We start from the raw sequence: 26,977 nt of genomic DNA on the forward strand, positions 1-26,977 counted from the left end.
TGCGATGGCTGCTGCTGTTGTAGAGGCGGCTTTTGCTGAAGCTGTTGATTCACCAACGCTGGCCTCTGCACTGCATTGTCGATGATTTGTTGTTGGTTATTTTGATGCTGAATTTGATGTGGTTGAAGCGATGGCGGATGCTGCGTATTTTGGACGTTCTGTTGTTGCAGAGCTGATAATTCAAAATTCAATTCTCTTTTTTCTGACTTCAACTATTATTTTTTTATATTTGATTTCAAAGCCTACTCCGCCACGGAGAACACCGGTGGTGGCATCTGTCAGTTCGTTTGCAAAACAATTCAACGCTAATTTAAACAAACCCTCCCCCACAGGATACCAAACCGCTTTATTCATTTGAAGACAACTCAGACTACGTTATGGATGTCGCATGGTCTCCGATCAACCCTGCACTGTTTGCTAGCGTCGATGGAAGCGGCCGCCTAGACCTATGGAATTTGAACCAGGACACAGAGGTTCCAACTGCTTCAGTCGTAGTGGAGGGTGCACCAGCCTTAAATCGTATCTCATGGACCCCATCCGGTCTTCATGTAACAATTGGTGATGATTCCGGTCGAGTTTATGTATACGACGTTGCCGAACACATTGCTCACCCTCGCATGGATGAATGGACCCGATTCAGTCGAACGCTTAATGAATTGAAAATGAATCAAAGTGATGAACTCTAGAGCTATCTACGATATCTTATCTAAAAATGTATTTAAGGAGAGGTTAAAAGAGAGCAAAAAAGACTTCAAGTCATTAATTTTTCTTTGTTCTTTTGCTCATTTTTTAGATTCATGGGAAATTTTATTTACTTCAATTTAACTTAATAGTTTTATTTAGTAATTATCATTATTATTATTGTACTAAATGTTTTAAGTTCTTGTTGAATTCGTGCAGGAGAGTAGATTTGACTTGTGGAATTCAATGGAATTCGTGTATCAGTTTGAAATTGCATGAAATACTTGTTTAGACATTTAATTCGATGGTTTTGTTTATGAAACAGTTTCTTGGAAGTTCAATGCAATTATTTTGATACTGTGGGCTTTATTTTGTGATATAGAAATGTTCTTGTAGAACTGCATGAAAAATAGAGACCAGAGGAAAGTCACGAAGACATTTTTAGAAATCTTTAATCTTCAAGTCGCTTACTCGTAACTCAATGAATATGTGAAAATTACAACAGCAAAAGTATTTATTCATGTAATATTGAAAATATAATAAAATATGTATAATAATCTGAGCCAATGTTTGTTTTATTTTATTGCGCTAGAATCCGATCTCCCTTCTTGGCCTTCTATTTCGACATTTTCCAGACGGGTGTCTCTTTCCCTCCTTGAGGTGAGTAGATATCTAGGAATTATCATACTTTTCATCTCTCTAATGTGGTATATACATTGGAGCTTCCGAATTTTTATGGTGGTTTTTTGGTGGCCTCGCATACCATTCTCTGATGTATCTGACTTGCACTGACCTATCGAGAACTGAGCTATTTAAGTATCTCAGATCAATGCTATCAAACAACGATCAACTGCCCTATGAAACCGCTTCACGTATCTCCGCAATTTGGATGAAGTGATATTCCGCAACTGGAATTTTGTATGAATGGCGCATCTACGAACGTCTCCAATCCAAAATCTACCGCAGTGGCATTCAGCCTCTATGTTTCCGAATGCTAACCGACTGCCAAAGGCGATGACTGGCGACTGGAAACGAAAATGCTGCGTTGGACTAATGGCGTAAGGTAATATGAACCAGGGCATCATGTGCAAGGGAACGGGCCGCAATAGTCAGGAGCGGGTGTACCCTCGGGAAGACAACCCTCTCCCCAATTTCCTGAGGCCTGACCTACGCTTAGCTGATCCCGGAATTCAGGAACGGATCAGCGCTCGCTCGAGGCAATGCGGTCTAACACCAATTCAATGCACATTACTTGACCAGGGTTTCAAAGGGGCGACTCCGGGGACTCCCAGTGTGTCCCGACGTGTACCGGTCATTCGCGGTTCGCTCTTCACCAAGAGGCTTTCTCAAGGCTACTACCTAGGACACAGGTATACTTCCAGCTAATGGGTAAGAACTAATTACTCGGGTAGCTCGGGGATGTCACACCCCGTAGCGTAAGCGACTTCTTAAAGGTCGAGGTCCTTCTGGGAGTAACCCCTCTTCATCTGCATATACAAATGCTGGCAAAGAGGCCAAACTTCAGGATGGCCGGGAATATCAGTGAGGCGGAGAGCTGCCTAAATTAAAGGAAGATTGATACTTTCTAGGCGGTGCCTTGAATTATTCATACCAAAGAATAACATGACAATAAGGTTTCACTTCGACAAGAAGTTTGAAAAACGTTGGAGTAACAAGGGCAACTGGGAGAGCGTGGCTGTACAGTACAGCTTAAACCAGCAACTGATTACTTACTTCTTACACAGACGGACCCGGGTGCCGAGGTCATTTGTCCAAGGAAAATGTACTTGGGGCCAATGGTAAGTACACTAGCATATTCCAAGCGGAAATATACGAAATAGGCAAATGTACCACCTTAAATCTCCAAAGGAACTACAGGGGGCAGGACATTGCTATTTTGACTGATAGCCAAGCGGCGATCAAGGCACTTAAGTCCCACTCGGGAATATAGTAAGTAGGGAATATACTAAAATTCCGAACGGTTTTTTTTATGGATGGAGGTGGAAATCTTAGAAAGACGCTACTGCGCCAGGTTGCAGCAGCAGCAGGAGTTTTGTCCACCACGGCTACTGCTTCATTTACCGCCATTCAGCTTTCCTCCGACTTCAGCATCTCTTGCACCAAGTTGGAGGGCTCGATGTCCGCCCCTAAGATGCTGTTCAACCTTCTTTTCTGCTGCAGAAATCTGGGACAATGGAACATAACGTGCTCCGAGTCCTCGGGTGTAGCACCGCATTCAGGACAGTTGGGAGACTCGTTCAACACGAAGCGATGCAAGTACTTCCAATAGACACCGTGTTCCGTAAGGAACTGTGTCAGGTGGTAATTCAATTCTCCGTGCTTTCGGTCGACCCATTTCTCGATACACGGTATCAATATATGTGTCCACCGGCTCTTGCCGGAGTTATCCCACCGTTGTTGCCACTTGCCACACAATTCTCTCCTGATGGCTTTTCGGAAATCCGCATTCACCTCGGCTGGATTTGCCTTCTGTTTTGCGTAGAGCCAGTGTGCCTCCCTCGCTAGAAGATCTAGAGGGATCATTGCCGCGATGACGCACACTGCCTCCGTCGACGCCATCCTAAATGCACTGCACACCCTTAGCGCAATTGGTATGCCGAACGAGGCAGGGACCCCGTATAACAGGATCGATTTCACCACTCCCGCGATGAGTAGCCTACGACTATATTTCGGCCCTCCCACGTTAGGCATCCTTGCAAGGGATGAGCTAGCATTTGCAGTCTTCTCCCGCGCATAATCCAAGTGTCCCTTGAAACTCAGCTTGACATCGATCATCACCCCCAGGTATTTGACAATTGATTTTGAGACGACCTCATGATTACCAACCCGAATATTAACCGTGTTATTCTTCCTTCGGTTGGTAATGAGGACCGGCTCCGTCTTTTCGCCCGCCAGGTCTAGCTTGGCCATTCGTAACCATGACTTGATGGCATGAATGGCTTCATCTGCATAAAGCTCCGGGATGCTTGCAATTGCAACTACCGCCAGGTCGTCCGCAAAACCAATCAGCGTTGCCTCCCCCGGCACGCGTAGGCCAAGCACTTCGTCGTACATTATGTTCCACAGCAGTGGTCCCAATACCGAACCTTTAGGCACACCTGCTGTCACAATGTACTCCTTCGGCCCGTCGTCCGTCTCGTACCAGAGAAGTTTATCCGAAAAGTAACTCTCGATGGGCCGAGCCAACTAGCTAGGAACACCTAGTTTGGCCAAAGCGCCCTTAATCCAGCCCCAGTTGGCTGAGCTAAAAGCATTTTTGATGTCCAGCGTCACCAGAGCACAGCATTTGCCCATGGCCATTGCATTTCGAGCCAATTCCACGACCTTTGCTACTGCATCGACCGTAGAACGGGTTCGTCGAAAAAGATATTGCCCCTTTGAAAGACCACCCGCAAGTTCGACGAACGGGAGCAGCCTGTTGTATATCACCCTCTCCAAAATCTTCCCCATGGTGTCTAGGAGACAAATAGGGCGATATGAAGAGCAGACACGCCGGGTGGTTTTTGAGGCTTCGGTAGCAACATCAGCTTCTGCCTCTTCCACTGGGCGGAAAATACTCCTTCCGCCATGCACGATTCGAATGTGCTTACGAATCACCTTGGTCTGGCCTTGCCCGCCACCTTCAGACCCTTGTTCGGAATTCCGTCTAATCCCGGAGCCTTGCTATCCCCAATACGTCCGCAGATTTCCCGAAGTTCCTCTTCGATATCACCAGGGATCGACAAGACGTCCTGCTGAGCTGCCAGTTTGGGTTCACTTTCATCCTACTCCTGCTGCGGGAAAAGAGTTGTAATTATTTGCAACAAGAGCAGTGGGCATGTCACTTGAGGTGATTTTTGCCGGCAGATCTTGTTCATTACAACTTAGTAGGCTGTACCCCACGGATTCGTATTAGCCTCCATGCAGAGGTTCTGGTAGCATTCCCGCTTGCTTCTCCGTATGACCTTCTTAAGGTTGCTTCGCAGATCCCTATATTCCTCCTCACGCTTCTGGTGTTCTGGACTTCCCCTTGTCCTGTGGGAAAGTCTCCTTGCTCGGAGACAAGAGGATTTCAAGGCAGCGATCTCCTTGTTCCATCAGTAGTTTGCCCTCTTGCCGTGGTGCAAACGTCGTCGTGGCATCGTTGCGTCGCATGCTTCGGTTACACGCTGAGGCAGCTGCGTGGCACTTTCCACTGCTGTTCCATCCGGATCATGGGCTCCCTCCAATGCCGCCAGGAATGTCTCCTCCTCGAAAGCTCCGATAGACCAGCCAACCGCTTTAGCCTTTCTATCTCCAGAGCGTCATTGATTGCTTCCTCGGTTTTTAATACTGAGGAAGATGGCCTGGTGGTCACTGTGGGTGTAGTGCTCACTCACTTGCCAAGCCATCTCCCTCACCAGTGAAGTGCTAACAAATGTCAGGTCAACGATCGAACTCGATCCTCTACCTCGAAAGGTGGGCATGCATCCAACGTTGGCCAGCACGATGTCTGACTCCGCAAAAGACTTCAGCAGAATTTGACCTCTGATGTTCGTTGATCGGCTTCCCCACTCCAAGCCCCACGCGTTGAAATCGCTCGCAATGATTTTAGGGCTGTGGTTTCTAGCGTCCAACAACAGACTGTCTAACATCTCCGTAGCTCCGCGTAGCAACTGTAAATATGGACACCGTTGACCTTCGCCCTTATAAAACCTTTACTTCCTGAATGGCCTGTCTTCCGTACGCCCAGATTGCGGCGTAGCCAGACACATCCACCACCAAAGTCGCACTTCCGTGGTTTCTGTACGGCTCGCAAAGTACCGCGACATCCACATTCGACTTTCGAACGGTTTGCGAGAGCAGGTCCTGAGCTGCCTCACAGTGGTTGAGATTGATTTATATCAATCTCATTTGCCTGTGTGGTTCAGCTTCCTCCTATATACCGGACATTTGCTGCTTCCCGCAACATGCCGGTTGCCCACGCCCTCTTTCCCACTACAGAGCATGCACCGTGGATCTCCGATGCAGTCTTCGATGAAGTGGCAGTCTTCACCACACTTCCTGCAACTTCTCGACCTATCATGCTGGCTAGTGCATGCCGCCACAGAATGGCCGAAATCGAGGCATCTGAAGCATCTCTTTAGAGATATTTGCTCCCTGAGCCTGCACACAACCCAACCTGTTCTTACCTTGCCCACGGTAATCAACTTAATAGCTAATTCCCACGGCAAACTAATAATAGCGCTCTGTGTGCCGCCATATGCCTTCTTCATCCTTTTTATGGCACTCTGGTCTATATCGCTAAGGTTGAACTGCTGCTTTAGCGCAGTACAGATGTCCTCCCGTGAGGTGACTTCATCTAGGTCCTTGCATTCAACCACTATCTCCTGTTTCCGAGCTCTTACCTCAGCTTCCTCTCCAAATACACTTTCCACCTTCCCGCGGAAGTTATCGGCCGACTTGTCGGCGGATTTACTTAACTCCAGCATCAGATCCCCTCTCTGTGTTCGCCTGATACGGCTCACACTATCCCCCAAATCCTTCAATTTCGGGTCTGACTTCACCTTTCGGAGGATGTCGGCATAGGACATATTTCCCTTCTTGGAAATAATTATTATTTCCGGGCGGAGCTTCTTTTTGTCCTTTTTCCTCTTGTTGCTCACCTTAGTCCATTGTTCGGGCCTCCGGGCGTTGGTTTCTTCCACTTTTGTAGGTATTGTGGCTGCAATCGTGAGATTATCGACTTTCGCGGGTACTCTCGCCGGCTCCGCCTTCTTTGGTGAAGAGGCTTTTTTCTTCTTCGGGACTTGCTGTGATCCAAGAGGCTCGCTGGTACCGTCTCTAGCCCGTTTTCCTGTCTTCCCGCCTGCTTTATCAAGCGGAGGCGTCACCTGCGTTTCCCTTGTGACCTTGCCCACTGACGCTTGGGAATTCTTTTCTTTGAGTGCCTTGATATAAGACAATTTAGTGTCTTTTATCAAGGCTTGAATATTTTGGTGAATATTCCGCCTCTCCTTGATGAACTCGCACAGTTCATTTATTCGTTCCCCGAGTGTAACAAACGCCATTCCGGTATGTTCCCGTTTGCTTTCGCGCCTTACGCCACAAGGAATGATATCGATTAAGAGACTATTCGTATTTCTTTCAGAGTCCCGCGACGAATCTCGACTACCGAAAAGAACCATTGTTCTCGGTGGTGACCTCCCAAGCTTCGAACTCCTCCTAAAAGGATCCGGTGTGGACCTAATTTCCACTCCACCATTATCTCTTGTCGCATTAGATGCCACAGTAGCCAAGTTTCCCACTACTGAGGCACTGCGGTCGTTGGATATCGACGGCCGGGAGCCCGCTTGCTCACTCCCAAAAACCGCCGGCACTGGGTTTCCGAAGCCCTGCACCGTAAAAAAACTACTTTTCTCCTCTTCCATATTTGGTTTAATTTCTGGGTGTCCTTCCCATAGCCAATTTTTATCCACGGGTGGGCGATTACTTCGCACCTACCCGGCCTGCGCATAAGCATGCCCATACACGCACATCTCCGGAAGCGTGCATGTGCATGCCCATGACACATTCGCCGAGCATTCCCTTATCCGCACGAAGGGACGCGCCTGATGGGAGATTTGGCAACTCCGCACAGGAGCCTATAACTGTTAGAAAGTTCCGCATATTCCCTACTTCCAAATCTTTCAGCTTTGCATCTGGTATTAAGTATTCTCCCAGATACCTCGACCTACTTTGCACAAGTTCCATTGTCCCAGATTTCTGCAGCAGAAAAGGAGGTTGAACAGCATCTTAGGGGCGGACATCGAGCCCTCCAACCTGGTGGAAGAGATGTGGAAGTCGGAGGAAAACTGGATGGCGGTAAATGAGGCAGTAGCCGTGGTGCAGACAAAACTCCTGGAGTTGGATCGAGCTCAGAAGGCGGCTCGACGGAGACGTGACATGGACGAGCTGGTATAGCGAACCAGAGCCTCCCTCGCGAAGTAATACTTCACGGGGGAGGGGCGGAAGAGTGGGGGTGGTTTTAGTGGGTGTGAATCTCACACACTGCTGCAACCTGGCGCAGCAGCGTCTTTCTAAGATTTCCACCTCCATCCATAAAAAAAAAAAAATGCTTGCTAGTCAATAGGTACACTATAACCAGTAAAAGGGGCAGAATGATTCTTTAAGGACGCAGTGCGACTTCCCCTTAACAGAATAATAATGATAATAACTAACCCTACAAGCCACATAAAGGCATAACTACCCTAATAATAACGGTGGCTCAAGAATCATATGTTTATCGGGCATACCCAATAGACATAAGATACTCTAAAGCCACCCCAGATTTTCATCCTATCCGCTCCTTAAGATGCTTAGATGTTCAACGCAATTGAATCTATAATACTTTTATTGTCATACGCAGAGAATCCACCCCATAGTGAGTAAATAAGGATTGAAACACATCCTCCATAGTGGGCAGCAAGGCCCAAGAGCACCCTTTACTTCCACAGGCAATTCCAACCCCTATCACCATCCAAAACAATCAAAATTTGTCCACACCGTCATCAACACAAAAACAATCAAGTTTACCTTGACCGAATTCCAAATACTCGCCTACTTGCGATTGACTTTTTTACATCCCTTAAACACTCGGAGCAAATGCCGTGCATGTCCTTTCGGTAAATTGAACGTTATGCTAAGAGGGTGACTGAACTGCTTCCATAATGACGAGGGTAAACTATTGAGCCATCGCACACAAGGCTATACAGAGGAGGATGCAGCACCTTTGCTCGCTGGTATCGCATTCAGCCATGCACATATTTTAGTGTTATTGCCGCTGCAAGGGATGATATCAAATAAGGACGAGTCAGCGGCAAAGCCAAATATTTGGGGTGAAGGGTCCAACAGCAAAAAACACTCTGAAATGCGTTTTTTTATGGAGGACCCTTCGTGGATGAATTTTTAAAGTGCTCTCTCCTGGGTTGGCTGCAGCCCATGTTCAACTGGCGACTTTTCGCTTCAACTTATGACCGTTGACGGAGCGAGTATCTGTATCTGAGCACTCGCGGGCTGCAAGTTGAAGATACTCGAGCCGGAGCCGAGGAACCAGTTTCGAGCGATAATAGAAAGTTGAATCTTGTGGAAGGCAGCCGTTGGCCGGCGAGTTGCAAAGCTCCAGCTGGTGGTTGCGGGGGGATTGGAAGTGGAGTGTAGAGTGGAGACATGGGACGCTCGTTCGTGGGGATACCACGCTGGTCGGCAGCCGCTCAACAGCTTGCCAACAACCGGCAAAACAAACGGTTCGTCAGTTGCTCTACAAGATTCGAATAGGTGGCAAGTGGATCCCGCGTCGTCTCGCATCACAAAATCAGATACAGATACATTTTTCCGCTCGGAGAATTCGCCAGCGTACGAAAAAGTTCGTTACTTTCGAATGGTTGTGCGGTGATATCACTTGGTGACGTCACATCTGCTTAATTTGTTGCTCGACACATCAGCACAGAATTTCGCGAGAAACGTGAATAATCGCGGATTACGTTCTGGGAGATTGTCAACCCGTGGAGTGACCAGATATTACGTTGGGGTGCAGTGGGACGGTGTCTGCTGAAAGTCGTGATTCATAGAGTCATCTTCGCGTGGGACTTCACGACCTGTCTCCTCAGTGTTCAGTGAAAAGTGCAAGCATCTGATTCGCCGTTGTCGAGTGTTTTTCGCACAAAGTGTTTGTTATTGTCCGCGGGCAGCTGGTGCAACAGTGCGTACAGTGTGTGTTAAAAAAAGGCGACGGGTGCTATATTGCGTCTGTGTCTAGCAGGGAAATTACTGAGTGAAAGTGAAACGTGATAGCGAGTCGTTCACACTGGGAATAGTGTACAGAGGAAGGCAACAGGTAAGATGTAATTGTAATCTTTGTGCGCAGTTATGTCTCGCTGGGAAATATCTTTTGTTTGCTAGTTGAGTGCGCCGGTCATAACCCTGCCTGGAGGCGGTTTACACCTTCAGACGATGTGATCATTGGGCTGATAACGGACTTTTGTGAGGGAGTATTCAAGCACCTTAACCTGCGGTGACTGCAATTACTTTATTTGTACTTTCCGCCTGATAAGGGGCTCTCCATTATCTTATCTGAAATACCTTTTCGTTTTTATTCGCTGTTAGGAGATAGAGAAAAATTTCCCAATTATGCTCAATTTGGATTTAAGCAAAAAATCAAATAATAGATGAAACTCTGTCCATTTAGATTGTTTCTTTAAATAATGGAATTGCATATAATTGAGCCTTAACATAAAGAAAAACATAGCACTGTATCTATTTATAATATATGAAGACCGGAAAGATATCTCAAATATGAAAATTAGATTTGTCTCGGCGAATTTATCTTCACCCTCCTCCTTCGACTTCCTTTTCGATCTTTGTCAGGAAGACTATACCAGAGAGATACCACTTTACTAGTAACTTGGGGACATTTATATTTAGGTGGCGCCAATTTGACGACGGATTTCGATAAAATTACCCAAAATGAGGTAAAGATTGAATTTTAAATTTTAGACTTGGAACTGAAGGGCAAGCTATGTAACAGAAAGATGGAGATCCTCCTTCTCCAACCCCTATAAAAACTTCTGGCGTTCATCATCATCAGCGGTGCAACAACCGGTATCCGGTCTAGGCCTGCCTTAATAAGGAACTTCAGACATCCCAGTTTTGCGCTGAGGTACACCAATTCGATATCCCTAAAAGCTGTCTGGCGTCCTGGCCTATGCCATCGCTCCATCTTAGGCAGGGTCTGCCTCGTCTTCTTTTGCTACCATAGATATTGTCCTTATAGGCTTTCCGGGTGGGATCATCCTCATCCATACGGATTAAGTGACCCGCCCACCATAACCTATTGAACCGGATTTTATCCACAACCAGACGGTCATGGTATCGCTCATAGATTTCGTCACTGTGTAGGCTACGGAATCGTCCATCCTCATATAGGGGGCCAAAAATTCTTCGGAGGATTCTTCTCTCGGAAGGAGCGTTGCGAAAGGTGTGCCTGTGGGTCGCAAGATGCGGACTCAGCATAAACCCAACCAAAACGCAACTGATGCTATTCACCACCAAGACAAGGATACCTGAATTCCATCTACCACGGCTGAATGAACAAAGATTGGTTCTTTCGTCTAATGTAAAGTATCTACACCCAGATCCTGGATCCTAAGCTAAATTGGAGGTTGAACATAGAACTGAGGGTTAAGAAGGCCTGTATAGCATTCTATGCCTGTAAAAGAACCTTTGCGAAGAAATGGGGTCTCCGGCCGAGGATGGTTCTCTGGTTGTACACCGCTGTAGTGCGTCCGATCCTCACGTACGGATCTATTGTATGGTGGCAGGCTTTGAAGAAGAAATACAATAGAACGAAGCTTAATAGGATTCAAAGAACCGCGTGTGCGGGTGCTACTGGAGCTCTGCAGTCCTGCCCGGCAGATGCTCTCAATGTACTCCTGCATCTCCTCCCCTAGACCTCCACATTAAATACATTGCAGCGTGCAGTGCCATCAGACTACGTGAGTCCAGATGCTGGACAGGGAAGTCCTACGACCACAGTAACATCCTAAATGAAATACCTCGAGAAATCTGGGCATCCCCCACGGACTATGTCACACGCGAGCTGAACTTCACGAGAAACTTTGCTGTGGACCTTCCAACCAGGGCAAAGTGGAAGACCGGCGGCGTGTTGCAAGACTATGACACGGTATTCTTTACGGACGGATCAAAGATGGCCTATGGAGTCGGCGCAGGGGTTTTCTCGAATACACACGGTGTATCCAAGTCGTATGGTCTCCCAGGTTTCACCAGTGTATTCCAGGCGGAAGTACTGGCGATATTGGAAGTCTGTCGATGGCTGGAGCGTGATTCGAGCCCCAAGCGTAACACAGCCATTCCGACCGACAGCCAAGCGGCTATCAAGGCCTTGTACTCAACGACGACATCTTCCCGGCATGCTCAAGGTCACTCTCCTCTGGGTTCCCGGGTATAGAAACATAGAGGGGAATGAGCGGGCTGACGGATTGGCCAGGCAAGGCTCTGCTCTTGGCAGTCCCTCGGCGAATACAGTCGGAGTCTACTCGCACTACCTAGCAGCCGCGGGTCTGAGATGGCGAAGGCTTACAAGCTGTGCCAAGTCAAGGAGAATTTGGCCCGTTTATAACATAGACCGATCACGAGAGCTCCTGTGCCAGACGCGTACTAATGCATTCAAGATTACAGCGGTCTGCACGGGGCACTGGCCCATAGGGGACCATGCCGCTAGGCTCGGCATACCCTACAACTCGCATTGCCGAAGCTGCGGAGAAGGAAGGGAAAACCTCATGCACTTTCTCTGCGATTGCCCAGCTCTGGCTAGAGTCAGGTTGCGGACACTGGGTAAACCATTCTTTGGGGACCTCAGAGAGATTTCTAGCTGCAGGGTTGGAGAGCTGTTTTCCTTCGTGAATGCTACGGACTGGCTCTGAAGATCCGAGCCGGCTGAACTCTGCCTCCCGGCTGCCATAACAACAGTCACGGTCTTAGGAGGTTGCGGCATCAAAACGGCGCACTAAAGCGCTAATTGGGCTCCTTGGAGCGGCCACTGATACCTACCTACCTACCCTTCTCTCGAACACGGCCAAGAATTCGCAATTCTTCTTGCTAAGAACCCAAGTCTCCGAGGAATACATGAGGACTGGCAAGATCATTGTCTTGTACAGTAAGAGTGTTGACCCTATGGTGAGACGTTTCAAGCGGAATAGTTTTCGTAATCTGAAATAGGCTATGGCTTGTGGCGTGGTTTGTGGCGTTCACTCTTCATTAAAAAGCTATCGCGCTTCGAAAGGGGGGGATTTCGATATCATCGTGATAAAGTTGGTCGTCCTGTCGAGAGGGCAGGGGGTGGTCAGGAAGAAAAGAAGAAAGAGGAAGAGATCAATGGAACTCTCTTAAAGGTGCGTTTACTCGCTGTGGCTGTCGGTTTCTGGCATTGTATTTCAGATGCTTCCAGGATTTTCCGAGAAGCTTGTGCTTGCAGCACGTCCATAAGTGTTAGGCCCCAACATTGTGTTTCAATTGCTTCCACGATTTTCTAAGAAGCTTGCATTTGCAACACGTCTACAAATGTTAGGCCCCCGAATTTTTCATGCAAGTGAAGAAGAAGGAGCAAAAGATCCCATATACAAGCATGTGTCTATAAACCGTTGTGTGGGACTGCAGTGAACCTAAAATATATACACACGGCTTTTTACAAATCATATTTTCAATAATCGACAGTTATAAGCCATTCTTCACTCCGGTGTCGATAATATACTCCTCCTCTTTCCGAAATCGTTCAACACTGAGGGGCATGGCGAACAATCTTTGGATTATTGAACGAAAAGGGACCATTTTATGTGAATTGGAGTGTTTAAAACTTTCCGGAATTGTTCACTGCGTCTGTAAACGCTTTCCGTAGATATCAAAAGAGATCCCTGTTTTCTTCTCTTATGATTCTTAAATCAAGAAAAGTTCTCCATTATCCTCTATTTTCTTTGTGAATTTTACCTTGTGGTGTACCTTATTCGGGGCTCCCACCTTCTCCTCCAATTTGTCTTCATCGACAATGGTGAAAATATCATCTACATACCTCGACCAGATCATTGGGAGCAGTCTTTTGGAATGTAGATCATTCTCAATCTTGTTCACGAATATGTCACTCAAAAAGGGCGATAGGGGGCTTACCCCTGGTTCCTTTATAGAACTTCCCTCTGGTTCCTTTATAGAACTTCCCTCTTAATGTCAGGTAGCTCGCCGTCATACATACCACCCGCTGAAAGATTTAGGAAACAAAAAGAGTATGTTATCGACGCCACAGGGAAGAACGGCTTCCAACCGTCGATTATTGAAAAAACTCATATGGAAAAAGGTGAAACGGGAAGAAATAAGGACACTCACATCCCTCCTTAATAACTTGCAAGGAAGGGGTCACACACTCTGCGGCTTCGTCGAAGCTTATAAAACAATGAAACAGTTAAACATCGACATGATGCCATCGTGTAGGATTCATAAACTCAAAAGCAGGCTAGGATCCCCCAAGGACCGCAAATTGAAACACGAATCCATCGGGATATGTAAAGTGGCATGTCCAGATTGTGAGAAATGCTACATAGGACAACTGAAAAGACTGGTTTCGGTACGCTGGGGAGAACATGAGAGAGAAGCCGGGGCACATCATTGAGGAGAGATATAACACCTCATGCGATAACGTAGAGGTGATCAAGGAATGCGGAAACAGTAGGAAGTTGGACGCGAAAGAGATCCTGGTGTTCCTAAGGGAACCAGAAGGGAACACGTTGAACCATCGACACGGGATAACAAATATGACGGTGAAATCCGCGCACGGCTGTTGACAGCCATCAGGGCCAATTTCAGCTCAGAAAAACTGTTTCACCATAGGGTAAATGCTCTTACTGTACAAGACAATGATCTCACCAGTCCTCATGTATTCCTCGGAGACTTGGGTTCTTAGCAAGAAAAATTGTGAACTCTTGGCCGCGTTCGAGAGAAAATCCTCCGAAGAATTTTTGACCCCCTACATGAGGATGGACGAAATCTATGACCTTCAGGTTGTGGATAAAATCCGGCTCAACAGGTTACGGTGGATGGGTCACTTAATCCGCATGGATGAGGATGATCAAGCTTTCAAAATTTATAACGGCAATATCTATGGTAAAAAAAGAAGACGAGGCAGAACTTGCCTGTCATGGAGCGATAGCGTAGGTCAGGACGCCAGACAGCTTTTAGGGATATCGAATTGATGGACCTCGGCGCAAAACCGGGGTGTCTGGAGTTCCTTATTAAGACAGGCCTAGACTGGATACCAGTTGTTGCGTCGTTGATGATGATGATGATAATGGAGGTGCTGAAGCTAAGCAGGAGGAAAAGGAAGTATGCTAGATACAAGCAAATAGGTTTTTCCGGCAGCTCATCAGAGGACAAAATACAGAGAGTACACCTATCGCAAGAGTAGTTTCATCATCACTTTGATGATGTGATGATATTGTAATATTTGGTGATGTTTGGACCACGCGTTGTGATGTTAATGTGATATTACACTGTCAGGTAACGTGATTGTTGCGATATTACATACATACATCACCTTTTCACCTCTAGTTGTGGAATTATAGACAGCGGGAGCATGCATATACCCCTCCAATGGTCGTCCTCAAGACTGACATTTTTTTTCGAAATCTTAACAACCATCCCCTTCTTTTATTCACTAAGGTCTTAGCCACTCCCCTCGGATACCACCTTGTCGTGGTGAGGTAGTCTATAAAACTTTACTACTACACTATAGGCGTGCCACATATGAATGTGCAAAATAGGGATATTGACTCTCGAAGTGGTAAGTGGCTGCATGACCAAGTGGTGATTTCCAAAGAAATCCCACGTGAGGAAGTGAGATCTTCGGCGGAAAGTGAGAGCAAACTTTTAACTCCGCAAAGAGAGGTCTCATCGCAGCTCGCCCGTCCCAAAGGATACTAAAAAGTACACAGAAGAGAACGTATGCCCAAGTTGCAACCTTGTTTCTGATCGTTGCCGAGGGTTGCTGAGGGACAATTTATCATTCTCCGGGAATGCCTGTAGAAAAAATATTCGAGCCTGGAGCGAAGTCAAGGTTTGATAATTAAGGTTTCCGCGGTGCTCCCCTTTTGCAGTGTACAGTGTGGTTATCTTAAAGTGGTTCTAGCAAGTAATACCAAATTTTGGTTCGTCATTGTGAACACCGAATTGTGCAGAATAGAAAATATCTGATGTTGGATATCCGACCCTCGAAGAAAGGCACCGGACATGGATCGCATGCCGGATCCTGGCATTGATTTCGGGCACTTTAGGGTAGCGTTTATGAAGACCACGAAGTACAAATCCTCAAATGTGGAAGGTTTTAGCTTTGCGCTCGAATTTGGCTAGAAGGGTCGTGCTCCTGGGAAGATTGGAATTTATTCATGTCAGAAAATTGTAGAGCATCATCCTTATTTTTATTTTCAGTGATGGTCATCGACTCCACGATGAATTCTAACAAGGAGAATAGTGCGTGAAATGGTAGAACTTTCTACACCTTTAACGGGACATAGCGAACCATAGAAAGTGCCAGATTAGAACAGAAAAACACTTTGCGTAAAGAGATTCTTTGTGAACGAGGACATGGACATTGCTGATGCTCGAACTGAGGAAATTCTTAAAGAAATCATGTTAGGGAAACCTAATTACATACTGACCGTGGGCAATTTTTCAGAAGTCTCGACATAATTTTATCAGGATTGAGGAAATAGAAATCGAAATTCAATTGAAATGATTGAACATATTTTTCTTTTGAGAATTGTGGGGTCCTAAGTCTGCATCAACTTAATGGTGGACCAGACCAAATGGGGAGCATCTTACTCCCTCTTTTTTTTTGGTCCACGGACCCCTCATTTAGGGCTTAGTACTCAAACTTTACAAAAACGCCAGGCGATAACGGCTTTACGGTTTTTTACCAAGGCAGGGGCAAATCGTCAGACGCTGCCTCACCTCTGTCCTGGGAGCAGCGTGGCCGAAGCAGCTCGCAGATGTTGAGTGCTCGTTTATATAATTCGCAGAACACGACATGACTACGAATTATATTGACCGCGAGCCGCTTCGGTGACGTTGCTCCCAGGGCAGAGGTAAGGCAGCGTCTGACAATTTGCCTCTGCCCTGGTAAGAAACCGTAAAGCCGTCATCGCCTGACATTTATGATTGAACAATTATACTAGCAAACTAAACTTTGAGATACTCGTAAAGTTAGCTCTTCTCGAAAGAACTAGTAATTTCTGCATCACAAATGTAATATATAACGTAATGTAATTTTGTTTGTGTCCCCCAATTGGATATGATTATTTTATATCCAATTTCAAATAAAATGGGACGCCAATGAAGCTTTTCTTCCCACATTTACATCAACCAACGGTATTGCTTATTTCGTAAAGTTAATGTCACCAAATATGGAAAATAATACCCGCATTTAGAGGCTTCACAGAGCTTAATATGGAGAATCGCATCTTTTGCAAACATTTCTGTATCTGTTTGCATAAACCAAAATAATTAACACAATTTCCACTTGGCTAGGTTTGTTTTTATATTCTCTTTTTGGCAGTTGAATTTTTTTGGCTATGTTACAGAATTTGTTGGCAGTACTTATCGAAGAGGAAAACGTGGACAACACTAAAAAATTTTAGGGGAAGAGTGACTGTTAGTACCTTTACTGTATCAGTTAGTAAAATTGAAACAGTTGTCTCAGGGCTATCAGTTTCAATGGAAGAATTGGAGCCTTAGGGGAACATACCTCGGAAGGGTTTTCTTCAACGAAGAATCTGTGCATCCTTAGGGTTTGGAAGATGTTCTCAGAATCGCAATAGTTATGATTTCACTGGCGTGTTGGCAAACAATGCCTTCGCGTCGAACGATAGCATCACCTCGACCTCACCCCTCCTCTCAATGCGTAGCATCTTCTGTATTAGCTCATTGGAGTTAGGCACTGAATACTTACTGCCCGTCGTTCCAAGGGCCTCATTGATCAACCACATGTGGTATGTCGGTGAGTTCAAATCCGCTATGATTTCTCGCATCTCGTTCCCCTCCTTGTGGATTTTCGGTTGACATCTGATTCTTGGAAGCGCAGAATTAGGCATTCGGAGTTGTCAAATGTTCAGGAATGCCGCACTAGCTTGCTTCAACGCTCGATCGACTCTTTTGATAGATTCAGAAATGAGGTTTGTTCACAAGGAGGGGGACCAGATTCGAGAAATCAATGCCGACATAAATAAAATATGGTTTTATATAGACGACATATTGGCGATTGGTAGAAGACACGATATCAACAAAGTCACCTTTGCCCAGATTTTTGTTCATAGTAGAAATTCGTGATGCCTTCCGTGCGAAACACCGGTCTCGGCTAAAACTTCGTCGCACAAGCAATGCAGTTGATCTTCTTAATTTTGAAGTCCTACGTTCAAGAAAGGTTATTCAAAATACCATGAATTGAAGCTCTTCTGGTCTCATGCCCGAACTTCGCGCTCTTCAAAAGCTCCGCCCAATATAAAATTCAACGATGCTATTTCATTCCCCTAAAATTTTGCATGTGAGCCCCTCCGAAACTATTTCTCATCCGTGTTCCCGCCTTCCTGTCAGTGTTTCGATAAATTCAATATTCTTTCACCCTATGCTTCTCCATTCCTATTTTAAGTTCTGCCATTGTCGAATTTCTCATCAATAGTCTTGATATTAATGGCGGTTGGGGTCCTGACGGGCTTCCTCATTTTTTTGCTCCTTTTCAACAAAAGTTTATCTGAAGGTATCTTCCGAGACAATTCGAAGGAGGCACCCTACACAAAAAAGGCGGTGCTTCATTAGCTGCAAATAAATAGCACTCCTTCGCTTTGTGGCTTAAATTCTGGAGAAATATGTCAAAATTTGCCTTTCATATTGCGTCAAACATCTCACTGTAAAGGAGGGTTTCAAAGAGACATTTCGCCGCAACTAACTGGATTTATAATAATAAGCTGGTATTTGTTTTTTCGCTGGTATTTTTTATTTTTTTTGCATATACCAATACTTCGGGAACCGCTTGTTCTCTTCACCAGTTGAAGTTGAAGATTGACCATATCCTGATCCTCAAGAAGCTCAGTTCTATAGCTTTTCCTCGTCTCCTCTCCTTCTCTGGTTTTACTTATGCAGTGCAGTGACTATGATCTCCTTCAGGAGTTGCGCCTCAATTGTTTTTTTTTTCACTGCCACTGACAGTGATTGTGCCTGTTTCACGAGGATCGGTCGTCAAAAATTCAGTTTTATTCAGATTCAATCTGAGATCGTTTTGCATGAGGCGATCATTCCAATTTTGGACAAGTTGCTCGAGATCATTTTTGCTATTAGATGGTAGGAAATCATCTTCTGCATAAAGCAGTGTATAGGGCGCTGGATGTTGGATGTCCCGTGTGACAGTGTCCATAACAAGAACAAAGAGGAGTGGTGAGAGGGCACTTCCTTGATGAATACTAACAGAGACACGAAGCAGTTTTGATACACCCGTCACACTTCGAACTTTACTTTTCGGATTTTGGTAGAGCAATTGAACCCAGCGCACGAGTTCTTCTGTCACTAAGTGTTCTCGTAGAGCATACCAGATGAGTTCGTGTGGCACACAGTCAAACGCTTTATCCAGGTGAAAGGTGGTATTCCCGTTATCTTTTGGGGTTTACACCCACTGGGCTTGTTAGTATTAGGATCAGAGCTTCGCCTGCGAATACTCTGATGCCTATACGGTCTTAGGAGGATTTTGTTCACTAGGTGAATATCCTTTTGTAAGTTCGAACTTGACGCTCAAAACAGGACTTTTCAGCAGATTCCTCTGCATAGTCGGCTGAAACTGTGGCCAAGGTGGCTGAGTGGAGGATCTATAAAGAAGTAGAATGGACCTTGTCAATTCACTTGCCCATCGGAAACACCAGAGATCCACCTTTTAAATGTTTGCCGAGGAGTTAGCTTAAATTATTGACTCAACATATTAAAATCGTGGCTTTGAGTTTCGATTTGACTAGTCGAAGTTGGGAGCATGGCCGTGCCGTCTCCCCAGCGCTAGTCTGAGAGTAGCTTATGTTTGTGATTCCGATCATATTCCTCACAAAACGTAGGGTTTCCCCTTATTATATGGAAGCGGCAGGGGGGCAAACTTTTAGGTTGGGTAGGCCGCCGCAGGGCCACCAAATAATCTGACCCCCCATGAAGAGGAAGGGAAGGCGGGGGCCACTTGTCGTGTAGATGTTAGAGTCAGCTCAGAGCTGATCCTTCGCCGTCCATCCCGCGCGTGATAGGTTTTCGCGATTTAGTCCCCACCGCTTATTAGGCTTCTTGGCAGCTTAGCCTCTTTGGGATTCAAATCTTCGATCGTATGAATCCACCTCGAGACTTCACGTCCGAGTAGTTTCCCCGGGTGGGTTTAGTTTTGCTGACTTCTAAGCCAAGGCGCGTGACAAAATCTCTGTGTCCTGACAGGGAGGTCATATGGAGAACCAGGAACCCCAGCCCTCATCTCACCGAACTGCTAGCATTTGGGTTAGCTCCAGCACGTGCCGCCCGTTTCGATATCTTATCTCGCGCAATCAGTGTTCACGACTGGCAAACCTGTTAGAAGAGTTTGGATGGTTGACAGCATTGATGACTGTCTGGGTGCTAAGTTGGTGCTACGCTGCACTTCCATCATAACAGAGTTCGCGCCCAAGGTGGGGCCAAAGCACAAAGACGAGCACAAACAGCCATGATGACCCGGGAATCGAACTCGGGGCAATGAAATCAAGAGCCGATCAACTCGGCCATCGTACTGTCAGACTATTAATAGAGACAGTATATATATACAAGTTCGATTCTCCTGGCTTATATACATGAGCCGGTTAAATAGTTATCATCGGAGTAATACAGTCAAACCACGAAAATACAGGGTGCGGCAGCATAACTTCCTTTTTTAAAATGCGCCCCACTCAGTTAGTTGATGTCATAGCGGAACGCTAGTGGTCTCGTTCAAGAGGGAATACTGTAAAGTTTTGTCCCGGCATGGTTCAGTCGCCATCATGCGTTGGAATAGTGAGGAGCGCGCCTTTGCCGTTGAGGTTTACTTTTCAAGCGGATGTTCGGTTATTGCAACACAGCGTGCATTTCGGAATCGCTTTAATCTAGCCCCGTTGGCTCCCGCCCCAACCCGCAAATCAATTGTTACATGGGTCACTACATTTAGACAAACTGCAAGTGCGACAAAAGGAAGAACTGGAGTCCCTCGGCCCGTTAGATCACCTGAGAACATTGAAGCAGTAAGAGCGTCAATGTTGCGATCGCCACGGCGTTCTGCGCGCAAACACGCATCTGCCCTTGGACTATCCGATCGTTCTGTGAGAAGAATTCTTCGTGATGATCTTCATTTTCATCATTCATGGTTGTTATTGACAAGGGGAATTCAAGGAAGACAATTTATTTTTAGGTTTGGGGGTACTGGCCAAAGGAAATGATATAAATAAGTAACGAAAAGGGGGCATGGTTCAGTCACGGGTCTCTTTGAGCTGGACGTTACACAGAGGCATCACATGTCTTAACACTTTGTTGAGGATTATCTCCAGAGCAAGCTTTTTTTTAGCTAATCAGGGAACCTAAATGCCCAAACGAGGAAATCATCATATCAAGCTGTTCAGCGAAAGTGAAGAAATGTGGAAATGTGGCTAAATCAGGGATCCATACAGAAGTTGTTTGCTGTAGAATAAAATATGATTCAATAGTAAGATTATACACAATCCCTAGCAGAAAATCTAACTATTGGTGCAAAAAAGAAATTGCCTAACCTTCGCTCCGGTTGCACCCAGGCAGCCTTAAGGCTGTTTTGAAGAAAAAAATAAGCCTATAAAAGAATTACGAGAAACTTCAACTTAGTTCTGTAGCATAGTGAGGGAGACTCTGGAAGGAGGTTGTTCAAAGGTGAATACAAGTTCATGGTGGGTCTCTGCCCAGCCAGAGCATACTTGTTAAGTTGTATGAAACATGTGTTGCCGAGGAAATCTTTCCAGCATTATGGTGCTGATATTTAAAGCTGGTAAACCTTTAGACGAGTCATTCTCTTATTGCATTTTTAAGCACTATAGAAAAGAGCTAGACTAAACGTTAATGAATGGGAGATTCGGTAGGTCCTTAGTGATAGCTGACATTCCCAATTATCTGTTTGCCCTTGTCGACAGCTACCCTGAGCAAAGGCGGTTTTGTAACAATGGTGCGCCGGTACGAAAAAGGGCCTCTGTATTGCATCCGGTATTCTGAGGCCGTATACACAACTTTCGCACACGGTAGTAAAAAAGGCCGATGATAGCAACATCACTACAAAACGATGTAAGGGAAATTATGTTTTCGCTCACATCATCACTTTTAAGCTCGAATTCCAAGAAAAGGTGATTCTTAACACGGGCGCCGTAACCAAAGCTGAGTTCCTACTTTACAGGAATTGTGTTCATCAAAATTATAATAACCGCCTCCTCGTTTCTTGGCATCTTCCAGTAATTTGGGTTATCTTAAGATTGATGCTCATCATCCTCCTCTTCATCCTCCTCCTCCTCCATATTAATGGATCTATTAATCAACGGTAACTAACTTACTAGAGCTTGCCAACTTGGCCGCTAAATTCCTGCATGAAAGGAAAGACATTCACACCTTTTACACTGACTGCTCCAAAGCTCGACGACTATATCCTGTTCTTCAAGAATCTGGGATCGTATTACTTTTCATGGTTGAGGTCTTACTTATGCAATGAAGTGAATAGGTCTAGTCAGTCACGAACAATGAGCCAATGTGATCGCATTGCAGAGGTACTCCTCGGCTTTATGTTGCTTTCTCAACCACCTTTGCGCTTCTCTCCCAACTGTACGGGCAATAGAAATTTGAATAATGAAGTTGAAGCTAGAAGCTCGACTAGTGGAACTTGCAACAAATGTAACGCGCTTGAACTTTTAGTCTTCCTATAAAGTCTGAAATTGGCAGCACAACGTTCACCGGGACTGAAAAATATGTGTTAAGGGGGAGAAATCCATTTTTGTATCTTATTACATTTGTTTCTTTTTGATTTGCTGCTAGATTCTAGTTTCATTATGACCTCACTTACTGTTGTTTAACTGATAAACCTACTGCAGCGGGGCAACACAGGGACAAACACAAGCATCCATGACAAACCGGGAGTCGATCTCGGGGAGATGATATCGAGAGTCTGACGCTCGATTAACTCGACCATCGCACAGTCAGACTGTTAATAGAAACAGAGTATACATATTCCGGTACTTCCAACGAACTAAAGCCGAAAAAAAACAGGTTCGGTTCTCCTATCTTATATACATTAGTCCGTAAAATAATTATCGTTTGAGAAGTTCACTCAAACGGGGGAAATATTCGTAATAATGCATAAGTAAGTTATAAATATACACGTGAGTATGATAGTCTACCTAGAATTCTCTAAGTGTTCTTGCTTTCCTAGCGGGGCAAGGATGTTATTCTCCAATAAAACTGTCCACAATATTCTGGGAATGCAACGATAAAATCGCTCAAAGCTTTAGTACAAGTATATTCGTAGATATGGGCTTAATCCGCCCAACGTCTATCGTATCTGATAAGATAAACTCCCTTCTATTTGCGATACGCTAAGTTCCACTTCTATCAAACTTAAATACTTTCATAAATATATCCGTAGCTGGCCTTTGCTATCTTTTGCGAATTTATGCAATTAGAAATATGGTAAACCTGCTCCAATGGTTTCACCTTGAAATCAACTTGTCTCTTTATTGAATTTACATTAGTCAGTTGGCTTTCGACGCAAAAGGTTACCGAGTCCAATAAAGATTCATTAAAGTCATGACGTCGGCTTATAGGTGACTCTCAGTATTGTCGATATGGCAGAATGGCGGACGATGTGAGTAAGTTACTTGGAAAGCCAGAAGATATCATCGACGTATTTTAGATACAATGATTTTCGCAACATGGACAAAGCGATAATGAATAACTGTTATCAACAGTCAATATTCACTTGATAAGTGCTCAATAAATATAAAACTCATGTTTCTTGTTAGTATTTTTCGATAACAGGTTGGTGTAATTGTTTGTTGAATTTTTGATGGGAACCTATACCAGTTTGGGCTATATTCTACGATGATTTGGGCACAATTCATTTTTTTTTTGTTGAGGAATATCAAATACCGGTCGAAACAGGTAAATTTTGTGGACACATTGATGCTTTACACAAAATTTAAAATTAGTATCAAGGTCGAAAACAGGTTTAAATACAGCCAATAATAGCAAATATAGGCTAAAAAGTACCTGCACGTGAACTGATCCAATTGGAATATGCGTGCATTAAGTAGGTGATCTATCTAATATCACAAAAGTGATAAACATAAATATATAATATAATATCACATTACTACCACTGACTACAATCCAAACATCACCGCCCAGTAGAGAAGCGACAATGATATTTCTCCTGTGATAAGTATTAATCACAGCACAAGACATCACCAAACATCACCGAATAATGTAATGTATCGTTCAATACATCACACCGTTGCAAGTAGCGGTGCCGGTTATGGAGTGCTAATGCCGAATATCACTTGTGAATCTGCTAATGTTCTCTTGGTTGCATTTATCGTGGAAAGATGATTTGGGTGAAGTCACAAAGACACAAAGTATGCTAGAAAGAATGAAGAAAAATAATCATTGCAGAAAAACGTACTAAGATGTGAAGTTACGCATAATTGGAGCCAATCAAATCCTGAGGTGCAAACTTTCACAATCTTCGACTTCAAAGAGAAGCCGTTAGGGCTGACATGAAAGTAAATGATGAATATCTTTCCACATTCAAAGGTCATGTGCTGTTTTAGAAAAAGTTACCTTCACATACTTTTATTTCTAAACAAGAGCGACAGGTTCCTGGCTTCAAACCAGCTAAGGATCGACTAACACTTCTTTTGGTAGTAATGCAAGCGGAATTTCGCGTATTTCTAGTCTCTTCTGCCTTTCGCAGTTTGCACTGGATAAATGACCGCATCCCAGTCTTCCTGACATGCTAGCATTCTTCGCACTAGATTCTCTGGTACGAGCACCTCTCCTAGAATCTCCTCTAGGTTCTTCTTGGATAGTGGAAGAACACGTGCTCTGGGTCCCCTGGGACTCCATTGCAGTTTGGACAATCGGGTGAGGTATTTAGTGTAAATCTGAACAGATATTGGCGATATCCTCCATGCCCCGTGAGAAACTGGGTGAGATTATAATTAATCTCACCGTGCCGTCTCTCCAACCTCTCCTTGATAGCGGGGATGAGCCTGTGTGTCCACCAACTCTTTCGGCGTTCTTCGTCTGCGATAAAGGAAATATATGCTTTGCATTGTGTATGCTCGTCGTCTCATCTGCCAAGATGTCAATGAGCATGATTCCCGAGATGCCGAATGCAGCATCATTTGAAACAGTCCTGAATGCAGAGCACACCCTTAGGGCTGTTCTTCTGTAGACTGCACTCAGCTTGTTAGTGTTAAATATAACCGGCAATGCCTCTCCCCAAACTACAGCTGCTTAAAGCAGAATCGAACTCACTACCCTAGCTATAAGCAGCTTGGAAGCATTCTGTGACCCTGCCACGTTCGACGTCATCCTCCCCAGGGGTGCATTCGTGGTAGATGCTTTATCATAAGCATACTGCACATTTTATTTATAGCTGAGCTCCCGTCTATCATCACTCCCAACTATTTGATGGCATGCTTAGAACAGCGCTGATCGCTTCACATGTATATGACTTAGCACCTTCGAGATCCTTTGCGACTACAAACAAAACCATCGTCAGCGCCCACAGAGGCAGCATACTCCTGGGGTCCGTCATCAGTGTTATACCAAAGCCTTCATTCTTGTAAATAGCTGTTGACAATAGCTGGAAAGGGGGGAATACGAATCTTCCCCCGAGATTCCCGTATTAGGTTCCAATTGGCCGAATTGAATGCATTTCTCATGTCTAGGGTCACCATCACGCAATATTTGCTAGTACCGCCCTTTCCGTGGATTGCATCTTCGGCCAAGCAATAACCGTTTTGATGACATCAATGGTTGACCTGGCTTTATGAAAGAGGCCTCCCTGGCTCTCAACAACCAGGTGCAATCTATTGTAAATTACTCGGTTTAGCGTTTTCCCCACAGTGTCCAAAAGACAAACAGATCTGTAGGAGGTTGGCTCACCTGGAGGTTTACCAGCCTTAGGCACTAGTACTAACTTTTGTCGTTTCCATGATGCAGGAAATATCCTCCTCGGATATGCACGCTTCGAACAACTCAGCGAACATGTCCGGTCTGGATTTCACAGCAAGTTTAAGGGCCCTATCCGGTACGCCATCCAGACCTGGAGCTCTGTTATCTCCTATTCTAGCGCAGATCTCCAGCTGCTCGTCACTGATGACTGGCTGTATTGCCGTTATCTTCAGAAGTCACTAGAAACTGTAAGTGCTATTCTCTTGTTGGAGGAATAATCCCTTGATAATTTTTATCAAGAGTGAACGGCACGTGATGTGCGGAGATGAAAGGCCTCTGAATCGCCTCATCATGATTTTATAGGCGCTCCCTCACGGGTTTGTGTCCGCTGCCGAACAGAGCGCATTAAAGCAGTCCCTCTTGCTCGGTTGGATAGCGAGCTTGAGGGTTTTGCAGGCTTGCTTATGGGCGCGTTTTTTTTGCCCTTGGTCAATTCTTCTTACTGCCCTCTGAGTCGCTCTTGTGACTCGGTGACAGGGTGATCGAAGGCTGGCCAGTTCAGTATTCCATCAGTAGTTTACTCTTCTACCGGGGAATGAGCACTTCCTAGGTGTGGACGCATCACATGCTTTGCCGATGTGTTGGGCCACATGGATCGCTCTTTTCATAGACGCGCTTGCTTTAATAGGTTGATCTCGCCACATCTCTATGAAGGTCTGCTCATTCAGGTTTCGGGCATGATGGTCTCCTGCCCGGTGATTCCACACAGATTGCCTGGTAGTCGCTGTGGGTGTAGTTCTCTCTGACGCTCCAGGACATACCACGTGCCAATGCAGAGCTGATAAAGGTTAGGTCTACATTTGAGGCAGACGCTTCTTTCTGAAACCTTGGTTGGCCAGAATTACATCCAACTGTAAAAAAGCGTCTAATAGCCTGCGGCCCCTTGCATTTGTCTCTCTGCTACCCCACTCGCGGACCCAAGCATTGAAGTCAACTGCAATCACCCTTAGACTACGACACCTTATGTCGAGCACGGGACTGTCAAACATTTCCTCCAATTCAAACTTGGTGGGGCGTAACAGCTGTACACATATACCCCGTTTATTTTCGCCCACACGAAGCCGCTGGCTGTCTGACTCCCAGCCATTGTATGGCTTGTCGTCCGCAAGTCCATATCGCCGCTCCATGAGTCGAATCCTTAACTCATACGCCACCGTGACGGTTTCTATAGGATTTGCTAATGATGGCAATTTGCACCTCGGCTTCGTAGTTGCTTTGATCGAGTAAATCCTGAGCGACCCTGCAATGATTGAGGTTTATTTGAATAAACCTTATTTTTTCATTCAAGTCAGCGCCTTGCTAAATTCCGGGCATTTAGCACTTCCCGGCAACATGCCGGCACTCCCGTCTCTCACTTCCTTCGCATAATAAGCATTTAGAGCCCCTATTGCACGCTTTGGCAATATGGCCTTCCCGATCAATGCCGCTGGTGCATGCCTTCGTGGAATTACCAAATGTGAGTTAC

General features: G+C 45.3%; 2 protein-coding genes across 19 annotated transcripts in view; both read left to right on the forward strand.

The window, feature by feature from the left end:
- LOC119658486 (cytoplasmic dynein 1 intermediate chain) overlaps positions 1–1,243 on the forward strand; it is a 45,544-nt gene extending 44,301 nt beyond the window's left edge. For 14 of the 15 annotated variants that reach the window (XM_038065933.1, XM_038065934.1, XM_038065936.1 and 11 more), the window contains one exon: positions 333–686. In XM_038065933.1, the coding sequence (XP_037921861.1) occupies positions 333–686 (354 nt within the window). Of the gene's footprint in view, positions 1–332 lie in introns of all 15 variants that reach the window. The other variant, XM_038065932.1, reaches the window with a different exon arrangement.
- Positions 1,244–8,908: 7,665 nt separating this feature from the next.
- Positions 8,909–26,977, forward strand: part of LOC119656799 — a 113,710-nt gene continuing 95,641 nt past the window's right edge. For 2 of the 4 annotated variants that reach the window (XM_038063408.1, XM_038063407.1), the window contains exon 1: positions 8,910–9,535. The gene's annotated coding sequence lies outside the window, so the exon portion shown is untranslated. Of the gene's footprint in view, positions 9,536–26,977 lie in introns of all 4 variants that reach the window. The other 2 variants (XM_038063406.1, XM_038063409.1) reach the window with 2 other exon arrangements.

Source organism: Hermetia illucens, chromosome 5 (genome assembly GCF_905115235.1).
Source record: "Hermetia illucens chromosome 5, iHerIll2.2.curated.20191125, whole genome shotgun sequence".
Lineage (NCBI taxonomy): Eukaryota > Metazoa > Arthropoda > Insecta > Diptera > Stratiomyidae > Hermetia > Hermetia illucens.